General features: G+C 41.8%; 1 protein-coding gene across 8 annotated transcripts in view; it reads left to right on the forward strand.

The window, feature by feature from the left end:
• The first annotated feature begins 21,586 nt into the window (after positions 1-21,586).
• The window catches only part of USP15 (ubiquitin specific peptidase 15), a 323,996-nt gene continuing 323,392 nt past the window's right edge, over positions 21,587-22,190 (forward strand). For 7 of the 8 annotated variants that reach the window (XR_004540670.1, XM_033959056.1, XM_033959057.1 and 4 more), the window contains exon 1: positions 21,587-21,724. Coding sequence is in view for 6 of the 8 variants with exons in the window: in XM_033959056.1 (XP_033814947.1) it covers positions 21,636-21,724 (89 nt within the window). In the remaining 2 variants the exon portion in view is untranslated. Of the gene's footprint in view, positions 21,725-21,888; positions 22,022-22,190 lie in introns of those variants that run through there. The other variant, XM_033959061.1, reaches the window with a different exon arrangement.

Consider the following 22,190-nt stretch of genomic DNA (forward strand, 5'->3'; position numbering starts at 1 on the left):
CTGCTGTAGTACTATGTAGCCTATCAGTGCAATATAGCTTCTTGTCCTTCCATGTATTTCCCCATCCTCCTATGTACCTGAAGCCTTCTTGATGACACCAAGCTTTGAGCCATCTATTAAAGTCCTCTGTGTTTTTCACTCTTTGCTCTCCTTTTCCATATGCAGGCAGTATTTCAGAAAAAGCTAAAGTGTTTACAAAAGGTTTCACGCCCTCACCAAGCTCCCAAAAAGCTTTTTGTGCTGCAAGTGTGGAGTTGTTGGCCAGGTCATTTGTTCCCAGATGGATGACAACATCAGTGTTAAAATCCTTAGTTTCTTCCTTAATTATAGTCTGTATTTGCCTGGAACTCCTGGTAGCTGAGGATCCTGGAAGACATTTCACTATTTTGGTCTCCTCGCCTTGTGTTCCAAGGTTAATGCCTCTGATGATGGAATCCCCCAACAGTAATAGTTTTCTGTTTTTGGCCTTTTTATTTGTGCTTAGGGTGTGCTTGCTCTCTTGAGTTACCTTCATTGGTTCCAGTCCCACCTCCCTTCTGTTTTCTTGAGTATCGCAGTGCACTAGTGGAGCGAAGGAATTCTGTAGAGGTAATATTTGTGAAGGTGGATGTTTCTGTGTTACATGTCGCAGTCTTCCTGAGCCTACTGTGACCCATTTATTCCTGGGCTGTTTTATTCTTTGAGGTAGAGGTGGTAAGTTGATATGATTTTGTGGAGTGATGAAAGCTGCTTTAATTGTATGTAGAATAAAGCTATGTAGAATAACTAGTAAACAAAATTAAGGAAGCCCTAAGACTATGAATATTGATATGCAGATTGAACTATGCAAATGGGAATTATTTATAAAGTTAAAAAAAAAACTTATTTGGAGCATATAAGATTACAATTACAAAAAGTTAGTGCATAGTATTTTAATATTCCACCACAGCACACTGTCACTGGAGCCATTCAACTCCTTGCATTTAAACTTCCTTTGTTAGGGTAAAAATATTCCTCCACATCTGGTCTAAAGCATCAGACAGTGATTAAGACACATTTGCTTCTCTTTTGAGGAATAATATTTTCCACTTCAGTACCATGCATTAAGTAATTAAGATATTACAATTTTAGCGCTGTGCACCTGCCTGCCCATTAAAAACAAAATTAATAATTTGGTTGAAAAATAAATGGAAGATCTTATCTTGTCACTTTAAGGGTTGTACCATCTTAGTTCAGTAACATGATTTTACCCTGTATTTCTCATTAACTGTTATCCCAATATAATACATGCCACCTTTTATGTGAATACACTACTTATGTAGACATCTGCTCAATAGTACTCCTGGTACTCCTTTATATACAAAATATCCTACAAGATTATTCATCTTACAAACAACTTGTTTCTGTTTGCAGGATTGGTCTTTGCTGATTTCAGGCAAGCAAGTACAAGACAGGCCTTCAACTATGGAAATATTTACTACTTTAATATGATTATGTTACTCTTATTATATTATATTATACTCTTCTGCTATCATTTGACTTCCAAAAAATCATTGGACTGGATAGTCCTGGAGACAAGATGGCAGTGGCATGTTAGCCGTCGGGAACTGGAGATCATCCTACCTTGCATACTTTTCGGTCGTGTTCTTACGACCGCAGAAATTACAATCTCTCTTCGGGGAGATTAACAAGAATGCCCCATAGCAAACGCAAGGGATTTGTCCGAGTAGAGCCTTCTACATTTGGGCAGGCTTCGATGGACTGGTTCCTGACGAGCTCACCGGCTTTAGTGAGGGGGGGGGGGAATATCCCTGCGGTTGCTCCGGTGGAGGGAGCCAACGGAGCTTTAGGGCTGGAAACATCATTGTGCCCCCCAGAAGCCCATTCACCACCTAATCCGGCTCAAGAGAGCATGATTGGTGAGAATGCTGAGGACCCGACGGATCCGACACAAGCTGAAGGAGGACCCCCGCTCTCCAGGAAGCCGAGCTGACATCGAGAGGAGCGGAGGGAACCGACTCCTCACTGGCAACATTGCTGAATATCTGGAGAGTACTCCAAAAGTTAGAAATTGCAGCAACCAAATCTGCCAGCGCTATCTCTAAAGTTGTGAGTAAACTGGATGAATTGTTTGAATCAGTTCAAAATAATAAAACTGAAACGGACTCTAAACTGGCTGAAATATCTACAGAAATTGCCTCTTTACAAAATATTTCTGCTACAGTTGTCAAGGATAGAGTTCTTCTACAAAGGAAAATTGAGCAGCTGGAGAATTTTAACCGGAGGCTTAATTTACGTGTCATCAATATTCCAAAGTTAGTTTTATCTTCACCACTAGCAGGGCAGGATTAACCAATAGGCCAAGTAGGCACGTGCCTAGGGCCCGAAATGGTCAGGGGGGCCCGATGAAGGAGGGCATCAACATTGTTTTTCTAAACGGTGATGGGCCCCTCCAGCATCAATTGGCAACGAGGCCTCCCCCCGATCGGCAACGCGGGCCCCACCCCGATCGGCAATGTGGCCCCCCATCGACGGAAAGTAAGACAAGCAAGCAACGTGGGTAAGAAAGGCAACAGGAACTGTAATTGTGCAAGCGGTGCTGCTTGCCCAGAGCTTACCTCTGACGCAGCTTCCTGTTTCCGCCTGGGCGCATGGTAGGGCGGGGCAGGGGGGCCCAGTGTACTTGTGTGCCTAGGGGCCCTCGACAAATTAATCCTGCCCTGACCACTAGATTTGTTCAAGAAATATTTGTCAAAAAATCATTGGTCTGAAAGGCAAAAGAAAATTATTGGCTTCCTTGGAAAGTCAATTGAGCAAATGGTACCGATGCAACTGACTGATTTCTTTAAAAAAGGTTTAGACAGGGCTACAGTTATAAGATTGTTTTTATAGACTTGAGTGATAGGGAAGTGCTTTTGTTGAAAATGAAATAGAAAATGTATATGAAAAGAAATTAAAAAATGAATAGAATGTTATTTTTCATTTTGTTCATAAAACATATCCTATCCTCTTGCTAATTACACATGCTAAGAAACTTTTAAAAAGCATACCTTTGAGCTTACCATTTTGCCATCTGCCATTTTGTAATTTCAGGAGCCGTGTATTGAGGTCTGTTTTTCTCCATATTTCACTTTATGATTTTCTTTTGTTTTCAGTCTTTTGTATGAATGTATGAAAGCCCTACAACTCTTACAACACAGATAGTAATTTTTCCAAATGCCTTTGAGCTTGCCATTATTCCCCCAAACCATGTTGGATTCTTCCTATCATTTCCCCTGTTTATATGATCATCTTCTAAAATTTGCTAACCGCTGGTCAGCAGATACCATTTTGAAATATGTCTCCTGTCCCTGGCGGATGTGGGGAAAAATATGGAGGGGAATCTGGAAGTTGTGGGAAGTAGAAATGGTTTTCTTTAAAGAATTTATGTAGGTTTATTTAGCTGATAGGATGAGACTTGATGCCAACCAGGATTTAATGTAACATATCATACAGAAAAAATGAAAAATAAAGTAAATGAAACCCCCATCGCTAACACATCCCAAATGAGTGTGGTGTAGTGGTTGGGGCTACAGTCTCAACACCCTGAGATTATGGGTTCAAACTTCACGCTGCTCCTTGTGACCCCAGGTACATTAGATAGAGAAAATGCTTGAGTACCTGATTTGTAAAGGCAGTCCCCGGGTTAAGAATGAGTTCAGTTTTTTAAACCACTGGGTCCTGCATACAGTTCGCGGCTGATCCTGAAGCCTTCTGAAGGAAGGCTTCAGGGTCAGCCACCAGCCACGTGCAGGAACCAGCAGCCATGGCTTCGCAAACAGAAGTGCCACTGAGAAGAAAGAGCTGGCCAGAGGAAGTAAACCCACGGGAGGCATGAAGGGTCAAGCTGCCATGTCAGCTCTGAGCCGCGGCTTTACAAAGAGAACTGCGATGTGTGGAGGGAGCCAGCCAGAGGAGGTAAACACCTGTGGGAGGTGGTATGAATTTGGGACGCAGAACAGAGGGAAAGACGACGAGGGGTGCATTGGGACACAGAATGGAGGAGGAAGGTCACGTTTGGACAGGAAGGGAGGAAGAAGGGGCATGTTGACACAGGAAGGGAGAGGCAGGACCCTGGTTCGTACATACGAGTTTGATGTAAATTGGGCGTTCTTAAACTGGGGACTGCCTGTAATCCAATCTGAGCTTCTTTGGGAGGATTGGACTAAAAAAACAGAATACATAAATATGCATTTAAAAAAAAAAAAGGAATCGGCCAAGTTTACATCAATGATATGGACTTCTAAAAAGGAATATGGAACTGCCAAACCTGCTGTACAGTATTTAATACTTATCACATTGGGCTGGTAGTGGCCTGGGGTCACAGCCTACTCTTTTCTTTGTGTGCCACTTCTGCCCAGTACAAGCAAACCTATTCAGACACCCCAGGATACATATAATTATATCCTTAGCTCTTTATTATCTGCAGAAATCATAGCAATCTGGTACAGCTGTTGATCATCAGAAAACAATCAGATAGTGCATTTGGAAGACATGCAAATGGATAATCATAGCAATTTAGTTCAGCTGTCATTCATAAGAGAACCAGATAGCACAGGAACAGCAGGCACTCCTCCCTTTGCTTAGCTTTGGGGAATCCTAGAGCAAATATAGATCACAAATTTGAGCTTCAAAGTCACAAGAGCACATCTATATGATTCTATATGGTTCAGTGTCTATATGTAAGATATTTCAACAAAGCCCCAAACAAAAGTCCCAAAAATGTTTGTGCTGATATCCTAAATGAATCCCCACAAAGTAATCAGATACACTCATCATTATACTCTGCATTCAGGATGTGCAGGCTATTGTAGCCAATCAGAAAACACAGAAACAGCTTGTTTATCACAGGTGCATAAGTTGGGTATGATTTCCCCAAAGGAGAAAAGATAGATTTGTGTTTCTCAGGGGAGGAAAATAGATATTGTTTAACAGTCTGCTACTGACTACTGATAAGAGAAATATGCAAGGAAAATATTTGTCTTGCAATGATCTCTTAGCTGGAGAGAAGAAAATGTGTGGTTTTATAAAACAGTACTTTAGCCTTTAGCTAGGCTCCTCTGCCAAACTTTCATTAAAATAGCCATGATTTTTCCAGCCTGCATCTCTAGATATAATCCATATATTAAAAAAAGGAGGAAAGAATGCCAAACAGCAGCCTGTATTGCTAAAAAGTGAGGTGAAGAAAGCTATTGGAACTAAAAAAAATCCTTCAGAAAATGGAAGAAGGTTCTGATTGAAAATAATAGGAAGCAGCATGCATAAGGAATGGCATGTCAAATGCAAAGTATTGATAAGAAAGGCAAAGACAGACTTTAAAAAGATTGTGATAGAAACAAAACCATGTGGAGGGGCATAATAAAAAACAATGTCTAAGGGCTAGATTCACTAAGCAAACCGATCGTAACCCGTTTGTGACCCCGACCTGATTCACTAACCTCGAGGCCGATCCAATTCCAATCCGCGCATGCAAATGAGGTAAACGGCATGCAAAGTAAGAAGGACGAGATTCACTAAACTTTTCCAGGAACACCGACTGGACTGGACAATCCAAAAAGCAGCGACTGGTGAGGACCAGTCTCTCATGACCTTTCCTGCTCTCTGCCGACTTCTGCTTTTCAACCCTGACTTCTCCTGCCTTGCCGCCCAACTTCTCCTGCCTTTCAGCCCCTACTTCTCCTGTCTTTCAGCCCTGACTCTTCTCTTGCCACCCTGCTCTTTGCCTCAACTGGCCGCCCTGCACCCTGACTCGTCTTGCCGCCCCGACTCTCCTGCCCTTCCCCCCGGAGTGCGAGCGCGGATTAAAACCACGGGCTCGCAAAGTATTAAAAAAAATAAAACAGAAAAAAAAGCAGCTCGCAGCTCTGTAAGCATGTGCAGACCATCTACAGACAAAGAAGATGGTCTGCACATGCTTCAGGATCGCTCACTAGTGATCCATGTGGTCGGTGGGGGGCGTTCCTCCGATCGCCCCCATTTGCATGCTGGCCTTTATTGAATTTGTCAGCCTGCCTCCAATCGCCCACAGATTTGACATGGATCGAAGGTTAGTGAATCTAGTCCTAAGTTCCCTTTGGGCCTAAGTCCCTAGGCCCACAAAGTAGGCAGCAGGGAAATGTCCATTCTCACAAAAACAACCAAAATGTATTTTGTTTTTTTTCTAGAATGGCCTACCTGTAAGTTCAGCAGTTTAATTGCCCAGACCACCACTATAGTATGTTTAGAACACATTCCCGACCAAAAAATCACCCAAGTCCCAAACCTTTTAGGTGAAGGAGAGGCCAGTCCTTCACCTAAAAGAACAATTCTCTAACCGGCGTCTGTCATAATGCCAGTTAGAGAATCCTGGAACCGTCCCCCTCCCCTCCCCCCAAAACGATCATGGCAGGAGGAATGCCCAGTCCCTCCTGCCCGAAGCTACTGTGAGCCCCCTCCCCCGAATGTTCCCTGGCAGGAGAGATGCCCAATCTCTCCTGCTGTGATCCCCCGAACATTCCACAAATGTTCCCTGGCAGGAGAGATGCCCAATCTCTCCTGCCACGATTCCCCAAACCCTCCCCAAATATTTCACAGCTGGAGGGATGCCCAATCCCTCCTGTCGGACACCCCCCAACCCCTCGCGCAATTGCGCTCTTCACTGGCAGAAGGGAAGCCCAGTCCCTCCTGCTGGACAACCCCCCCAAACCCCAGCACAATCAATTGCTCTCTTCACCAGCAGGAGGGATGCACAGTCCCTCCTGCCAGACAACCCCCTGAATGCCTGCCAGACCACCCAGCCCAGAACCCCCTCCACCCCCACCAGGACAGGGACAGGAACTCACTAGGATGGAAAAATGAGTTCCCGCAGGGATGGGAAAAAATTTGTCCCCGTGTCATTCTCTAACCACAACTTACCACATGAAGAATGCCTAGCACTCCAATCCTTACAAAAATGACAGGACCTGGTGATTCTCCCGGCAGACAAGGGGAACACAACTGTAGTGATTGATGCTAATAGGTACCACCAAAAAATAGCCAACCTCCTAGCAGAAGACAGAAAGTTCACAGAGAAATAACAAGCCGGAAAGTTCACAGAGAAATAACAAGCTGGATAAACAATGCCACTTCTATTGTGATGGAGATAAAGCCTCACTTGAGGCAAGGTAAATTACCTGACCCCCAGATTCTACGGACTCCTCAAGATCCACAAACTATGAGTTCTACTGTGACCCATTGTAAATGCAGTCAACTCTCCAACCCACCCTCCAATCCCATTCAGCTGCAGCCAGTCTTACATTGGTGAAACTGGTTGCACTGTAGAGCAAAGGCTGAAAGAATAGTTTCAAGTTAATTTAAAAATTTGATTTAATCGCAAAATCCAAATCCAATGCGATTTACACATAGCTATAAAATCAAGGTTAAAAAAAAAGTCACATTACTTGAACCAGACAATTGGTACAATTTTAAACAAAACAATGCATGAGAAAAAAAAGGGGGGAGAGTGAAAGGATTAAATACAATTCATAACCAAATAAAAAAGGGATAGATAGTAAAACAAGAGGTTGGGAAAGGTTACCCGCTTAATTTTTGCTTACCAGCACTATTAGACAAGCTATGCAACACAGAAAAATCAGCTGTAGCCCTCAATGCCAAGGAAATTTAGTTCAACATTTAAATGGTTCAACTCATATTGGAGGCCATATAATTGATCTCATTCTTAACACCCATACTAATATTTATTCTCTATCAATAAAAGCACTGCATAAGATTCCTTGGACTGACCATTTTTTTATATTGTTCACACTTCATTCCCAATCTCTATATAGAAAGTTTGTATCTGAATGCTATTCTAATGATAGAGATATGTCAAATATTTCTTCTGGTGCTTTTTTAGCCCAAATTGATTTGGAATTGGATACATTTGATACATTAACTGTTTCAGAACAAACACATCTCTGGAATAATTATGGAAAGCCTTAGATGAATTAGCACCTCTAACAAAAAAAATCTTTTCTAAATAATAAACATAAATCAAATCCATGGTTTGCAAATACCTTAATTCAATATAAAAAAATGTTAAGACAAACAATATAGATAGCAAAGGTGACCTCAAACTGTAGGGTCATGAAATGGTTAACTGTTGTTTAAAATATTGCTCTGGCCTACATAGCTGAAAACAGTGTACAATCTACTGACCTCATCTGCCTAAAATGTATGTCCCTACTAGAGAATGACACGGTGACAAAATTCATCACCGTTCCCGTCCCCACGGATAACCGCGGGAAATAATCCCATGTCATTTTCTAGTGTCTATTTCAACCTCAGTCCTTCTACACCAGCATTCTTCAAAGCAAAGCTTGTGGGTCAGTGGTTGTGGCCATTCATACTCTGATTCTTCCCTCTCTCTTTAAAGAATGACATGAAGATGGTTTCCCGCGGTTATCCGCGGAGACGGGAACGGTGATGAATTTTGTCACCGTGTCATTCTCTAGTCCCTACCTTACCACATTGTAAGCTAAATAGATAAGAGTTTGAGCCATGATGTACCCTACCCTCCTGTATATGTAACATTTAGAACTGTAAGATTTAGATAAGCAGAGAAATGAGCTAGTTTCCTATAGGACTATAAGTTGTAGCCCTGAACCTATCATAAGTGCTGGCATAGGACCAATAATAATTGTAGAAAAGTTATAGAAGTAACAAATGAGAAGTTATAGTTTTTGCATGTATTAGTTTGCATATGTTTAGTGAAAAGGGCATAAAAGTCCGTGCATTTCCTGATTCTAACACTCTAGTAAGCAGGCTGTTCACTGTACTAGAGTCTGGCATGCTGTAATAAACCTCTTGTACTTTCTTCACGCCTCTGACTTTGTGTGTCCAAGCGACCTTTCATTTGGCGCTGAACAGGGACTTGAAGGACTCTTGACCACTGGTTACTCGATTGGTCACTTGTTTCTGGTCGTAAGGCTGATGTGTCTGCTTAGCCGGCTGCCTTCCTTTTGGGGGGTTGGCAGACCTCAGGACGTTCGACCACTTCAACTGACTTATCCAGTCTCAGTTTAAAGTACAAGAATCTGTATCAGTTTAATTCTGTCCTGGAGTGGCCACCATCTGGTAAGTAGGAATTGATCATTCCTATCCTGTCTCTTGTCTCCTGCCTAGTAAGCCACTTGATTCGTCACTGAAGTCGTGGGGAGGGATTCCAGGAACTGTTATTTTCTGATTGAGTAACTAAACTGAAGTCTGTTGTGTTTTGTGTGTTTGAGAGTGTCTGAGACGTCCTTGAGGACGAAGCGAGTGCGAACCTGTTAGTACTGCGTTTCCCTAGTCCGGAGACGGGCAGGGTCTGGAATACAGGGAAGTGTTTTTGTGCTCCATTGCACAATGGGGGAATGTCAGTCTACCTATGGGGACCCCTTGATACAATGTTAGCTAATTTTAAAAAGGGATTTGGCTCTGATTATGGGACTACACTTAACAAATCAACCCTTATTCGTCTGTGCCAGTTAGAATGGCCGACGTTTGGTGTGGGCTGGCCCCCTCTGGCTCCCTGGAAGAGGACATAACCCATCAGGTTTTTATGCATTCTTTTGCTGTCGGTTCCTCTTCCAGTCAGCCAATTTTGCATTCCAATGGGAAAACCCTTCCACTGGACAAACCTCCCAAGTAACCTGGACCCGTCTACCCCCAGGGCTTTAAAAAATAGCCCCACTCTATTCAGCACCGCCCTTGCTTCTGACCTTGCCAATTTCTTCCCTTCATCTGATTCCCAAGTCCTGCAGTATTCCGGGTTCCTTATGAGTTCTGTCTGTCCAAATGTATCAGTGTAATTTGAAACTGTTCAAAGCAGGAGGGGGGAGTACCCCTCCTCCTCCTTTTGTGCTGATAAGGGCCATGAAGTTTTTAGCACTTCAAATGCAGTTTCTCCTGAAACAGATAAGTAGGTTTAGATTTAAAGTTTTTGGCTATGTTATAAAATATTTATGTATATTCAGAAATGAATGTAAACAAAAAATATGATTTCTGGTACTTATATTCCATACTAAAAAGAAGTTCTTTGTCCAAATTTAAGGACTGCCTCTCTTTTAATCCTAAGGAAATAATTCTGAAAAGACTACATCTGTAATTTGATCTCTTTGATCTTTAAGCAACTCTCTCTCCTCTGTGAAATTCTGAAGGGAGGAGGAGTAAGTCTCTACTGAGACGTATGTTAATTGTAAAAAAAAAAAAAAAAAAAAGAAAAATGTTTAAAATTGTGATTACAGTAAAACCTTGGTTTGCGAGCATAATTTGTTCCAGAAGCATGCTTGTAGTCCAGGGCACTCGTGTACAAAAATATATACTTGTATTGCAAGCCCTTGCTCGTTTGGAACAGTCACAGCATTCCTGCAGCTTCATATAGAGAGGAACCATTGGCTCAGTTATGATAATGTGATGCTTGTATACTGTATGTACTTGTATTGCAAGACGTTGTTGGTATAGCAAGTTAAAATTTAATAAAATGTTTTGCTTGTCTTATAGAACACTTGCAAACCAAGTTATTTGAAATCCAAAGTTTTACTGTATGTTCCAATCTTTGTTTTATATTTCTGTTTATAAATCATGTAAGCTTCGTATAAGAATGTAACTTTTAGGTATAAGCATATAATTTATAAGAATGCTTTTGTATGGAAGTAAATATTTTTGTCAGTATAACTGTTTGAAGTTTTCTAAGTTGTGCCTGAAAGAAAAATGAGCTTCCTATGTTATCTATCTGATATTTGTGTTGCCCTCACTGCCTTATGTTTCTTTCTTCTGTATTTCTTTCCTATTGTACTTAATAAGGGCCCCTAGCCCCTTTGCCTGATGTTTGTTTGCATGATGGTGTTAAGTACAGAAAGTGTCAACATCAAAGGGTATTTTCTGTTTCCAACCTACTGATGATGAAGTTTAAAAGTGAGCGGAAATCTGCATTGATAATGTTGAGGATCCACTTATCAACCAGACTCTTATTGTAGACCCCACTCGCCCGGTGTCTTTGTATTTTGATACATGTGTGTTATTTGATGTTGCCCAGGGTCATGTTTTTGTCCCTAATACAGTTTTGTGTGGCTCCCTAGATTAACAGCGTTATTATACCAAATGTGCTAAGTATATATGTCTGTATAACCTGATGCCTTTAAGAACTGCCCCTATGAGGAAACCTTCACTAATGGTGGAGCCTGTCCTTTATAGGAATGTGTCTCGTGGGCCACCTACAAGAACCCTCCTAAATACCCAGCCAATACCCCCTCTGCCTCCCTTACTTTAGGTCCTAGCTCCAGCCCCTTGTGTACTACAGGCCACTGTAATCCCATGGTTTTCACTATCACTGACCCACATAACTGGAATGCCAATGTCCAAGTCCAGAAGGCCAGAGACCGCATAGCATTGTATATTGATGGTAAAAGGTGAGACCCAGGTACTGATGTATATATCCGTATTGATCCCGCTCATGTGCTCCTGTCCATCACTCTGTGGTGTTTCCCCAATTTTATGAAATTAAGAAAGTAGATACTGATATCCTATAATCACTAGAAATCTGTTTATTCAGTTTGCTGAAACTATAGGTCAGACTCTTAATGTTAGCAATTGTTTTGTATGAGGAGGGACTGGTATGGGAGAACAGTGGCAAAGCAGCTGGAAATCGTGAAGGTCGTGGACCTGACGTAAAAGTGAGGTTCTATGAAATCAGGTTTAACGTCAGGTCCACGACCTTCACGATGGGCCTTGCAAACCTCCATTGTTGCTTCCCACTGTCTTCAGCGCCCTTCAGACACTGCTTAATGAAACTTCCTATGAATGATGGCCAGCTCCTGATGATCGGTATTGGCTCTGTGATCTGTTTGCTTACTCTTGGTTGCCTGCTAACTGGACTGGTACACGTGTACTTGGCATTATCCATCCCAGCTTCTTCCTGTTACTACTGGCCAATGGTGAACACCTGGGAGCCCCTGTATTCAACACCAGGGGTCGCCAAAAGCGGTCTACTGTCACTAATTCCCTTAAAATAGGTGCATGGGATGATGACTGTCCTGAAGAATGGATCATTGCTGTTTACGGACCTGCCACATGGGCCGAGGATGACACCTGGGGCTATCGGACCCCAATCTATATGTTGAACTGCATTATTCGTCTACAAGCTGTACTTGAACTGATAACTAATGAGACCACCCGAGCTCTGAGTACCATTGGCAGAGCGAATGCTAAAATGCGCACTGCTATCTATCAAAACTGCCTAACTCTAGACAGAAGGTGGTGTCTGTGGTAAATTCAACCTCTCCAACTGCTGCCTTGAACTTGAGTAAAGTGATTGAGAAAGTTGTAGATCGTATCACCAAACTGGCTCATGTTCCTGTCCAGACCTGGCATAGCCTCACTTCAGACTGGCTCTCTGGTACCTTCGGCTCCTGGTTGCCCTCTGGTTCAGCATTGAAGACCATCTTGCTGGTTGCCGCCCTGTCTTCTCTGCTCCTTTGCTGCCTGCCCTGTGTGGTCCCCATAGCCATAAAGCTGCTCCACTGAACTATGGACTCTGCTGTCAACCGTTCCACTGCTGCATTAGCCCTTGCCCTCTCCCAGTATCGTCCCTTACCCACTGGGGACCCCGACTTTCCTGACCCCTAACTTCATTTTGTCAGGCTTGGCTCCTTAAGTACGCCAGCCTGAAAGGGGGGAATGTAGGGTCATGAAATGGTTAACTGTTGTTTAAAATATTGCTCTGGCCTACATAGCTGAAAACAGTGTACAATCTACTGACCTCATTTGCCTAAAATGTATGTCCCTACCTTACCACATTGTAAGCTAAATAGATAAGAGTTTGAGCCATGATGTACCCTACCCTCCTGTACATGTAACATTTAGAACTGTAAGATTTAGATAAGCAGAGAAATGAGTTAGTTTCCTATAGGACTATAAGTTGTAGCCCTGAACCTATCATAAGTGCTGGCATAGGACCAATAATAATTGTAGAAAAGTTATAGAAGTAACAAATGAGAAGTTGTAGTTTTTGCATGTATTAGTTTGCATATGTTTAGTGAAAAGGGCATAAAAGTCCTTGCATTTCCTGATTCGAACACTCTAGTAAGCAGGCTGTTCACTGTACTAGAGTCCGGCATGTTGTAATAAACCTCTTGTACTTTCTTCACGCCTCTGACTTTGTGTGTCCAAGTGACCTTTCAAAACTACACTTCAGAATTTTAAAGAAACTGCAAAAGCTTATAAATCTGCATTAACAACCAAAAAACATACTATTCTAATAAAAAAAGAAAGACCCCCAAATACTGCAAGTTTATATAAAACACTTACCCACCTGTTTTTCTAAGGTGCGCTAACCGATTAATGTGCACTAATCAAATTAGCATGCGCTAAATGCTAATGCATCCATAGACTAACATGCATGTGTTAGCATTTAGCGTGCGCTAATTCGACCTTAGTAAAACAGGGCCTTAGGTCCAGATTCTGTAACTGGCACTTAAGAGCATCGGAGCTAATACCGCTGCAGATGGCGATAAAAAAGCCTAATGCAGCTTCATAAAAGGGGGGGTTAGATCTATTATGAATTATTAGAAAAACATCGAGTGAGATAGACTCCCTACTTACAGTACATCACAGGAGCTTGCTACCTTTTTAAATGGAGAAATGCAGAAATGTAGAAACACTCAATATAAGTACAGCTCAGTTACAAACTTCAATTAACATGAAGTCTAGTCTGTATCTCTAGAACTTTTTATGTAATTCAATTGCCATCTTTGAAAGATCTAAATAGAATAGTATTGGCTCTCCATACAACAATGGTCACTGATCCTATTCCAACTTCTTTGTTGAAAAAGCTAATTCATTCTCTTTCGCCATTTTTTTTTTTTTTATCAGTGATTTCTACTGGAGAAATTCCAGACTCTTGGAAACTGACTATCTTATGGCCAAAAATTAAAGACCCAAAGGTATCAATTACTGATCCCTCAAATTATCACTTTCAATAAATATACATTTGAGTTCACCACTGTTGCCATTATATTTTATAAGTTTGGTGTTGTGGACTATCACTAAGAAGATACATACTGAAGAGAATCAAGATTTAGTATGAAAGTATTTTGATTTTGATGTAGAGGAGTTTTTGTTTTCTTTACAGACCCACGATGACATGGGCTCCAGTGAATACTATGTAAGTTCAGGAGCCAATTATTGAGGTCTGTTTTCCTTCACTGTGCACTTTATTATTATTTCTTTTGATTTGTTTTTGCATGTTTGAATGGTGGTCCCAGCAGTGCAGACTGTATATTTTTGAATGGAATTGTGGTACCATGAGCGAAGGCAGGAACTGGAACCTCATAGGTTTAAGGTGAACAAAATGATGCTGTCAAATGTGTATGGGGCTGAGGGTTGGGATTCCTATTTAATTCACAGGTGGGGACACAAATCCAGAAACCTAGTCCTATACAGGAGTATCCTGGAACCACATAGGTTTAAGGTGAACAAAATGATGCTGTCAAATGTGTTAGGGGCTGGGGGTTCCTATTCAATTCAAAGGTGGGGGCACAAATACAGAAACCTAGTCCTATACAGGAGTGCCCTGCTTGTGCACATCCTTTATTCTGCTTGGAGTATTGTGTTCAGTCTTGGAGGCCTTCGAGGGAACAGGAAATTGCTTCAAAAGGCATGGGATGCAACTGAAGGAAGGCCCCCAGGATTGGTTGAAGCAACCTACTATAACTGACAGTGCTGGCACTGCACAGAAAGATTAATTGTGGCAAGAAGAGTAAAGAGGTACCTGATTGTTGGGGGGAGGGGGAGGAGGCAAGGAGGGAGAAAGACGCTGCATTGTGGGGGGAACAAGGAGGGAGAGAGGTGCATCATGAGGGGCAAGGAGGGAGAGAGATGCTGAATCGGGTGGGGGCAAGGAGGGAGAGACAGGGTGGTCAGGTTGGGAAGAGAGAAATCCAATGTGTGGGGTGAGGAACAGAGCACAGAGAGGAAAGGTGCTGGACTTAGGGGGGGAGGAGCTGGAAAGGTCAAGAAAGGAGAGAGGTGCCAGGATCTGTGAGGAAAAAGGGAAGAGAAAGGTGCTGTCCTTGCAAAGGAAGACAAAACAAGAACAAGTTAAGAGAGCGGAACACTTGTTGGAACCGGGGGGGGGGGGGGCAGAGGGAAGCGAGAGATGCTGGCACAGTAGCTGGAAACATAGGGACATAGAAGAGTTATGTTGGACAAGGCAAGAATAGGGACACAGAGATGGGAAGTCAGGGGTAATGCTGTGTCAGATAGATAGGGATGCAGAGAGAAGATCAATGATGGACATGGAGAGAAAAGACATACCAAATGGCCAAGGAGACTGGCAAAACAGTTAAAGGGGAAAGCAGAAACCAGAAACTGGAACCATGATAAGAAAAATAAAATGACCATACAACAAAGGTGGTGTATTACTATTTAAAAAGGCTTACCAAATACCTTCAGTCACTTTCCGCACTGGACAGAATGCCAGGAAATCAAAATAGTATACATATTAAGTTTTATTACATATATACAATATTTCTAGCCATAATCATTGATTAAGTACAGAGTTTGAATCAATACGTTACCGGTTATTACATCATCACGGTTATTACGTCATCACTCTGTCGGGGGACCACGAACAGGAGGCTTATTCAGAATGTCATCACACAGCGTATCAGTGGTGGAAATGTCCCCTCCCTTACAGGTAACTTTCCTTTCTGGGAAGGCAATATTTATACATATCCCCTCCTTGTAACTGAATGCCGGGAGGATGTTTACCAATCAATATACTCCTAGCCTGCCTCGTGAGCTAATTTCCCATCCCAATGTCGGGAGGATGTTTACCAATCAGTATGTGTTAATTTCCCATCCCCTTCCTTGTGGAGGATATTTACCAATCTGATTACACATCCCCCCTTTATGGATTGAGCTAACTGAATGCTTGTGGATTGAGCTAGAAACTCCTAGCCTGCCTACCAATCAGTATGTGTTAGAAACTCCTAGCCTGCCTGAGCTGACAATGACCTGCTCTCATAATTATCAGTAGGTGCTGAAAAATTTCTGGCCTTGCTCGTTCTCATAATACTTGTGTTTCCCTGTAACAGCTATCATGGATCCTAGGCAGTGTCATTCAATATTAATAATCCTTTCATACCATACGTTTCACATTCGTGTCACATTCGGTCCTTATTGAGTGATACTGCCACAGGATACCATCGTGGGTCGTGTTGATTTACAGCATAGTCCATAAACCTCATAACAATTCCACAAGGACAGAACAAGTACTATTATGGTTAGTATAATTACTAATCTGGTGCTCTATTATGCTTTTGTTCAAATTCCTTATGGACTGATTTATCCTACGGGATCCTAGTATTAACTTTCCCAACTTTAAATCCCAATTTGGAACGGAAAAGTTGTTCTCCCAGAATCCTATATCAGGTGTTCAAACATAAGTTTGATTCTGCCAAAGAAGTGTTGACATATTGTGTAAGCATCCTGCAAAGGGTACTATCATTTTTTGGTATTATTGGCTCATTAGTCACCACACATATTACGCGTGGTGCTATTTCAATAATATAGTCCATTCACACACATCATATATTATTGATTGTAATTTACAAATTCGCCCTTGCAATGTGGAGTCACAAAATGTTAAAATTAAATTTAGGTGCTCAGAAAAATTGCTTCTGAGGTTCCCCTAGTATGAGGGGTAACACTACATATTTACACATGAGTATCATTACATTGTACTTCTGGTGCTTGAAATTGTTTATTAACACGGTCCTCCATATCTGCTCATTTCTAGTGTGTTCATTGCTTTTAATCTCTGTAATCCATGTATGGTCTCTTGTTGTCACATTTGCAATGATACATCTGGAGTTAGCGCTGCAAGTGAAGTTATCTTGCTTCCGATTCATTGAAGAATGCTTCCATCTCCATGACGTAACGACCCCTTCTTTAATTGTAATACGTCGCCCGGGGGCAGCGCCTCTTACCCCATACCATATTCCAAGGATTCCAAGGCACACGTATATCTGCAAGTTTCAGAAAACATTATTACTCTCTCAAATAACATTTCTCCTGAGGGACATATTCCCATTTTTCCACTCCCGGTTTCATTACAAGGAGAGCCTTATCTTTCCCGATTGCAATCACCTCCGCTGGTTCCGGAGGTCCTTTAGGATTGCTAATCCAGATTTTGGCTATGGACAGTTTCCCAATCGTCAAATTGGGGGTTACATTATCCCTCCACTGCCCATATTTGTCATCTGTAGTTAGTTTTTTAAGGGCCTCTTTCAAAAGTCCATTCATCCATTCAATTAATCCCGCTGCCTGGGGATAATAGGGCATGTGATATACCCATTCAATATTATTTTCCTTAGCATATTCTTTTATCTGCCCTCCCGTAAAATGTGATCCAATATCAGTTTGTATTTGTAAGGGCATACCATAATACTGAATAATCATGTCTAAAGTCCTTAGAGTGCTCCATTGTGACGCAGAAGCACAAGGGAATGCTAGTAATAATCTACAGCAGTACACATATATTTACATTTACGACTTTCGGGTAACGGTCCTATGAAACCCATTTGCCAAATCTGGGCTGGCAAATCGCCCCGTGCCCCATTACCTTATGTGGTAATTCCCGTTCTTGATATGTTGACACACCGTACATTTTCCGATCACATGTTAGATCAAAGGAATCCCTAGTTCCTGAGCCCACCTGTAAGTAGCTTTTTCTCCAAGATGTCCACTTTTCTGATGTGTCCAAATGGCTGTACCTTCCAACCATTCTTCCACCTTAGGAATTTCATTAGTAGTTATTACAGAAATGGTAGCTGCAGCATCTGCTTGGGAATTAAACAATCGTTCCATTGAATCAACAGGCATATGTGCATCTACATGAAATACTGACACTATTGTCTCCTGTACAATTTTTTCTATGTCTTGCCACAATTCTTTACCCCACAGTTAACCAATTATGGGACTTCCACCCCATTAACCATGTAGCAAGACCATTAGCGACCGACCAGGAGTCAGTAAAAAGATATCCCACTCCCCATTTCACTGGGGATTCATGAGCATATACTGGCTTTATGATTTCCAGCTCTCCGTTAGGAATATTAGCTATTTTTTCGTGCAAAGTAGCTACCCCATGCTCACCTATTTTAGCTCTTTGAGAAATGTACCATTTCCATTTAATAATACTTTGTTCCTGAGCATATCCTACTCTATTTGACTTGGGATCAGACATTATCCATTGCATAATTGGAATTTGTGGTCGCAATAGTACTGTATGACCTAAGGTAATCTGTTCGGTCTCAGCCAACGCCCAATAACATGCTAAAAGTTGTTTTTCGAAGGGAATATATTTTTCACCTGCTTCCGGGAATTTCCTGTTCCAGAATCCTAAGGGTACCCGTTTCCCACTTTGTTTTTGCCATACATATAATTCCACTTCCCCCTCTCTCATGGGCCACAAATCTACAGCTGTCTGTATGGCTTGTTTAGCATTTCCAAAAGCAACCTGCTGTTCTTCTCCCCACATAAACTCATATTTTTTATTCTTTGGAGTGGGAAAATCTAATATTTTTCGTTTTGCTTTCTCTGTGATTTCCCTAATATCCTCTATTCCACTGAATTCCTAAAAATTTTACCGACATTGCCGGTCCTTGTATTTTTGTTGGATTAATTTCCCTTCCCTTCTTTTTCATATGGTCAATTAATAAATCCAACTGCCCTTTCACCTCTTCCTTCGTTGTTCCCTGTATCAATATGTCGTCAACATAATGAGAAATTTGTATAGAGGTGAATTTCTGAAATTCATCTAAATGTTCCGCTACTATTTGAGGACAAATGGTAGGACTATGTAACCATCCCTGTGGTAGCCTAGTAAAAGTAGATTGGGCTCGTTCAAACAAACCTGAAACCTACTTACAGGAATATACATTAACATTTTATAACATTTCCAATATTCTTTTATCGTTCTTAAAAACTTATTTCGGACTGCTGAAAAGTCCGCGGCCAGCCTTCAGACAGTGACTAGTCAGCCTGCTTGTTACTACAACAAAGGACACATCCTTCTTTAACACGTCTCACAAAGCTTTCCTCCACATTCTTGTACGTTCGTTCTACAGACTATCTCCCTGCTTTTAACCATCTCTTAAAGAAACAAGGAAAAGAAAAAAAATTCAGGCTATATTAAACTACATCACCCGATTTATCGGGGCTTTTTTCTAAACTACATCACCCGATTTATCGGGGCATATTTTTTTTTTTTTTAAACTACATCACCCGATTTATCGGGGCATTTTTCTAAAGCTTGTACAAGATCAAGTGGTTCTGCCCTTCCCAGAACCCAGAGCAACTACATCACCCGATTTATCGGGGCATTTTTCTAAACTACATCACCCGATTTATCGGGGCATTTTTTTTTTTTTTAAACTACATCACCCGATTTATCGGGGCATATTTCTAAACTTGTACAAGATCAATTGGTTCTGCACTTCCCAGAACCCAGAGCAACTACATCACCCGATTTATCGGGGCATTTTTATTTCTCTAAACTACATCACCCGATTTATCGGGGCATTTTTTTTTTTCTAAACTACATCACCCGATTTATCGGGGCATTTTTCTAAACTACATCAAGATCAATTGGTTCTGCACTTCCCAGAACCTTTTCCCATGACTCTGCTAATCCATGATTATTGGCTAGTTCTTGTGCTATTAAATTATACGGTGCCTCGGTCCAGCTGGGCACCTCTGTAGGTTCTTTTGAGGATTTCTCTCTCTTCCTGAACATTCCTGTATCACAAGAGCGCTCAGGTTTTCTTTAGAGAAATCCTGCCGACTACGCCAATTAATGTATTACTATTTAAAAAGGCTTACCAAATACCTTCAGTCACTTTCCGCACTGGACAGAATGCCAGGAAATCAAAATAGTATACATATTAAGTTTTATTACATATATACAATATTTCTAGCCATAATCATTGATTAAGTACAGAGTTTGAATCAATACGTTACCGGTTATTACATCATCACGGTTATTACGTCATCACTCTGTCGGGGGACCATGAACAGGAGGCTTATTCAGAATGTCATCACACAGCGTATCAGTGGTGGAAATGTCCCCTCCCTTACAGGTAACTTTCCTTTCTGGGAAGGCAATATTTATACATATCCCCTCCTTGTAACTGAATGCCGGGAGGATGTTTACCAATCAATATACTCCTAGCCTGCCTCGTGAGCTAATTTCCCATCCCAATGTCGGGAGGATGTTTACCAATCAGTATGTGTTAATTTCCCATCCCCTTCCTTGTGGAGGATATTTACCAATCTGATTACACATCCCCCCTTTATGGATTGAGCTAACTGAATGCTTGTGGATTGAGCTAGAAACTCCTAGCCTGCCTACCAATCAGTATGTGTTAGAAACTCCTAGCCTGCCTGAGCTGACAATGACCTGCTCTCATAATTATCAGTAGGTGCTGAAAAATTTCTGGCCTTGCTCGTTCTCATAATACTTGTGTTTCCCTGTAACAGCTATCATGGATCCTAGGCAGTGTCATTCAATATTAATAATCCTTTCATACCATACGTTTCACATTCGTGTCACAGGTGGTTGTTAGGTGCCATCAATGTGTGCTTGAGTCCTAGCAACTTGATGAACTGCGGATCTAAAAAGAAATTGTTTTGTGCTTGTCCAGAAGGATCCTCCAGAATCATCCCCATGGTTGTTTTCAACTTGTCCAGCCATCTGATTGCAGGTCCCCTCTTTGCCAGGTTCCTTCGATCTTCCCAAACATGATGTCCTTCTCCAGTGATCAACAACGGTAAAAAAAAAAAAAAATGTAAAAATATAAGCCCCTTGAATCAGTCATCAGATACCTTTTTTCCTTTTTCTGTATAAAGTTTATTCTTTGAATTCACTCGTAGATTCTTGGATCAATTTGAGGACTTGAGATTGTGTGAATAGACTAGAGTGAAGTTATTGAAAAGGAATGTTCTTTTATTAGCTTTCCTAAGGCGTTGTATTCATATAATCTTTCTGTACAAAATGTTTGATTTTGTTAAAATGTAAAATTGATAAATAACTAAAGAAAAAAAAAGAAAATAATTTTATTTTCTTATTTATTATTTAGAATATGTCAGGTATTGAAATGTGTGTGTTCCAGAACTGGTTTTAGACATGGCTGGGTCTGTGAAAAAAAATTCACTTACTGGCCTTCAAGCTCCAATATAGCAGTGGTAAATCTCCAGCTTTGAGATGGGCCACCCTCAATGTCTCTGCAGTTAATAACCATGGGCTGCTGAGTTCTGAATAACTTTTTAAACTGGTCTAGTTACTATGCAGTACTCTGGTACAATCTGTTAAACTTCTATGATAATAAAGTCAGCTGATGGGAAATCTGATACCATTATGCATGAGGTCTTTACTAAGGCCATACCATCTGCTGGTGCATTTCGCTCCGGGCTCGCTAGGTGGCAGCTGCCGTTTCTGCAGCTCTGCTCAAGCCTGTACATGTATATTCTTGCTCAAACTCAGGTCCGCCTGTCTAGGATAGCCAGGTGTATGACATCACTCCCAGAATGCAACAGCCAGCTGGCTGTCGGGGAAGATGGCGGAAGGAGGAGCGGCGGATTTGGAGACTCAGCGAATGGATGTGGCGATGTTGTTGAAAACGTCGCTCCGCAAAGGGGACACTTGGTAAGCGGATGCTGTGGGAAGAGTGAGTGGCGTGGAGGATGACGAAAGGGAGCGGGGGATTGACGGGACCGAGGACCGGAGTGAGAGCTGGGAGGTCTGCTGCTGTTTGTATGTGTGAGAGAGCGCTTTCAGCTAGAAGTGTCAGATCTTTTCCGCCTTTGCTCAGAGTCCGTACTGGCGCCAGGAGGGAAGGGCGCGGGCCTCGGGTGTCAGGCTGACGAGCTTCCGCCCTCCCCTGAGAAGTGCTGCGGCTCCTGTGAATGGTTTTTTCATTTGATCTGACAAGGAAAGCTCGGGGTAATCAAAGCTTGTGTTCTGTTCATCCGCTTCAAACTTTCTTAAGTGATTTGACAACTTTTTGTTAGAACTGATGGGGTGTAAAGATTTTTTACCTGGCCTATACCTGTTGCTTGTGTTTGGAGGATAAGAGGGAACAGCTGCTATCGCATTTTGTTGTAGGTATAGG

The sequence above is a fragment of the Geotrypetes seraphini genome, chromosome 9 (assembly GCF_902459505.1).
Source record: "Geotrypetes seraphini chromosome 9, aGeoSer1.1, whole genome shotgun sequence".
In the NCBI taxonomy this organism is placed as follows: Eukaryota; Metazoa; Chordata; class Amphibia; order Gymnophiona; family Dermophiidae; genus Geotrypetes; species Geotrypetes seraphini.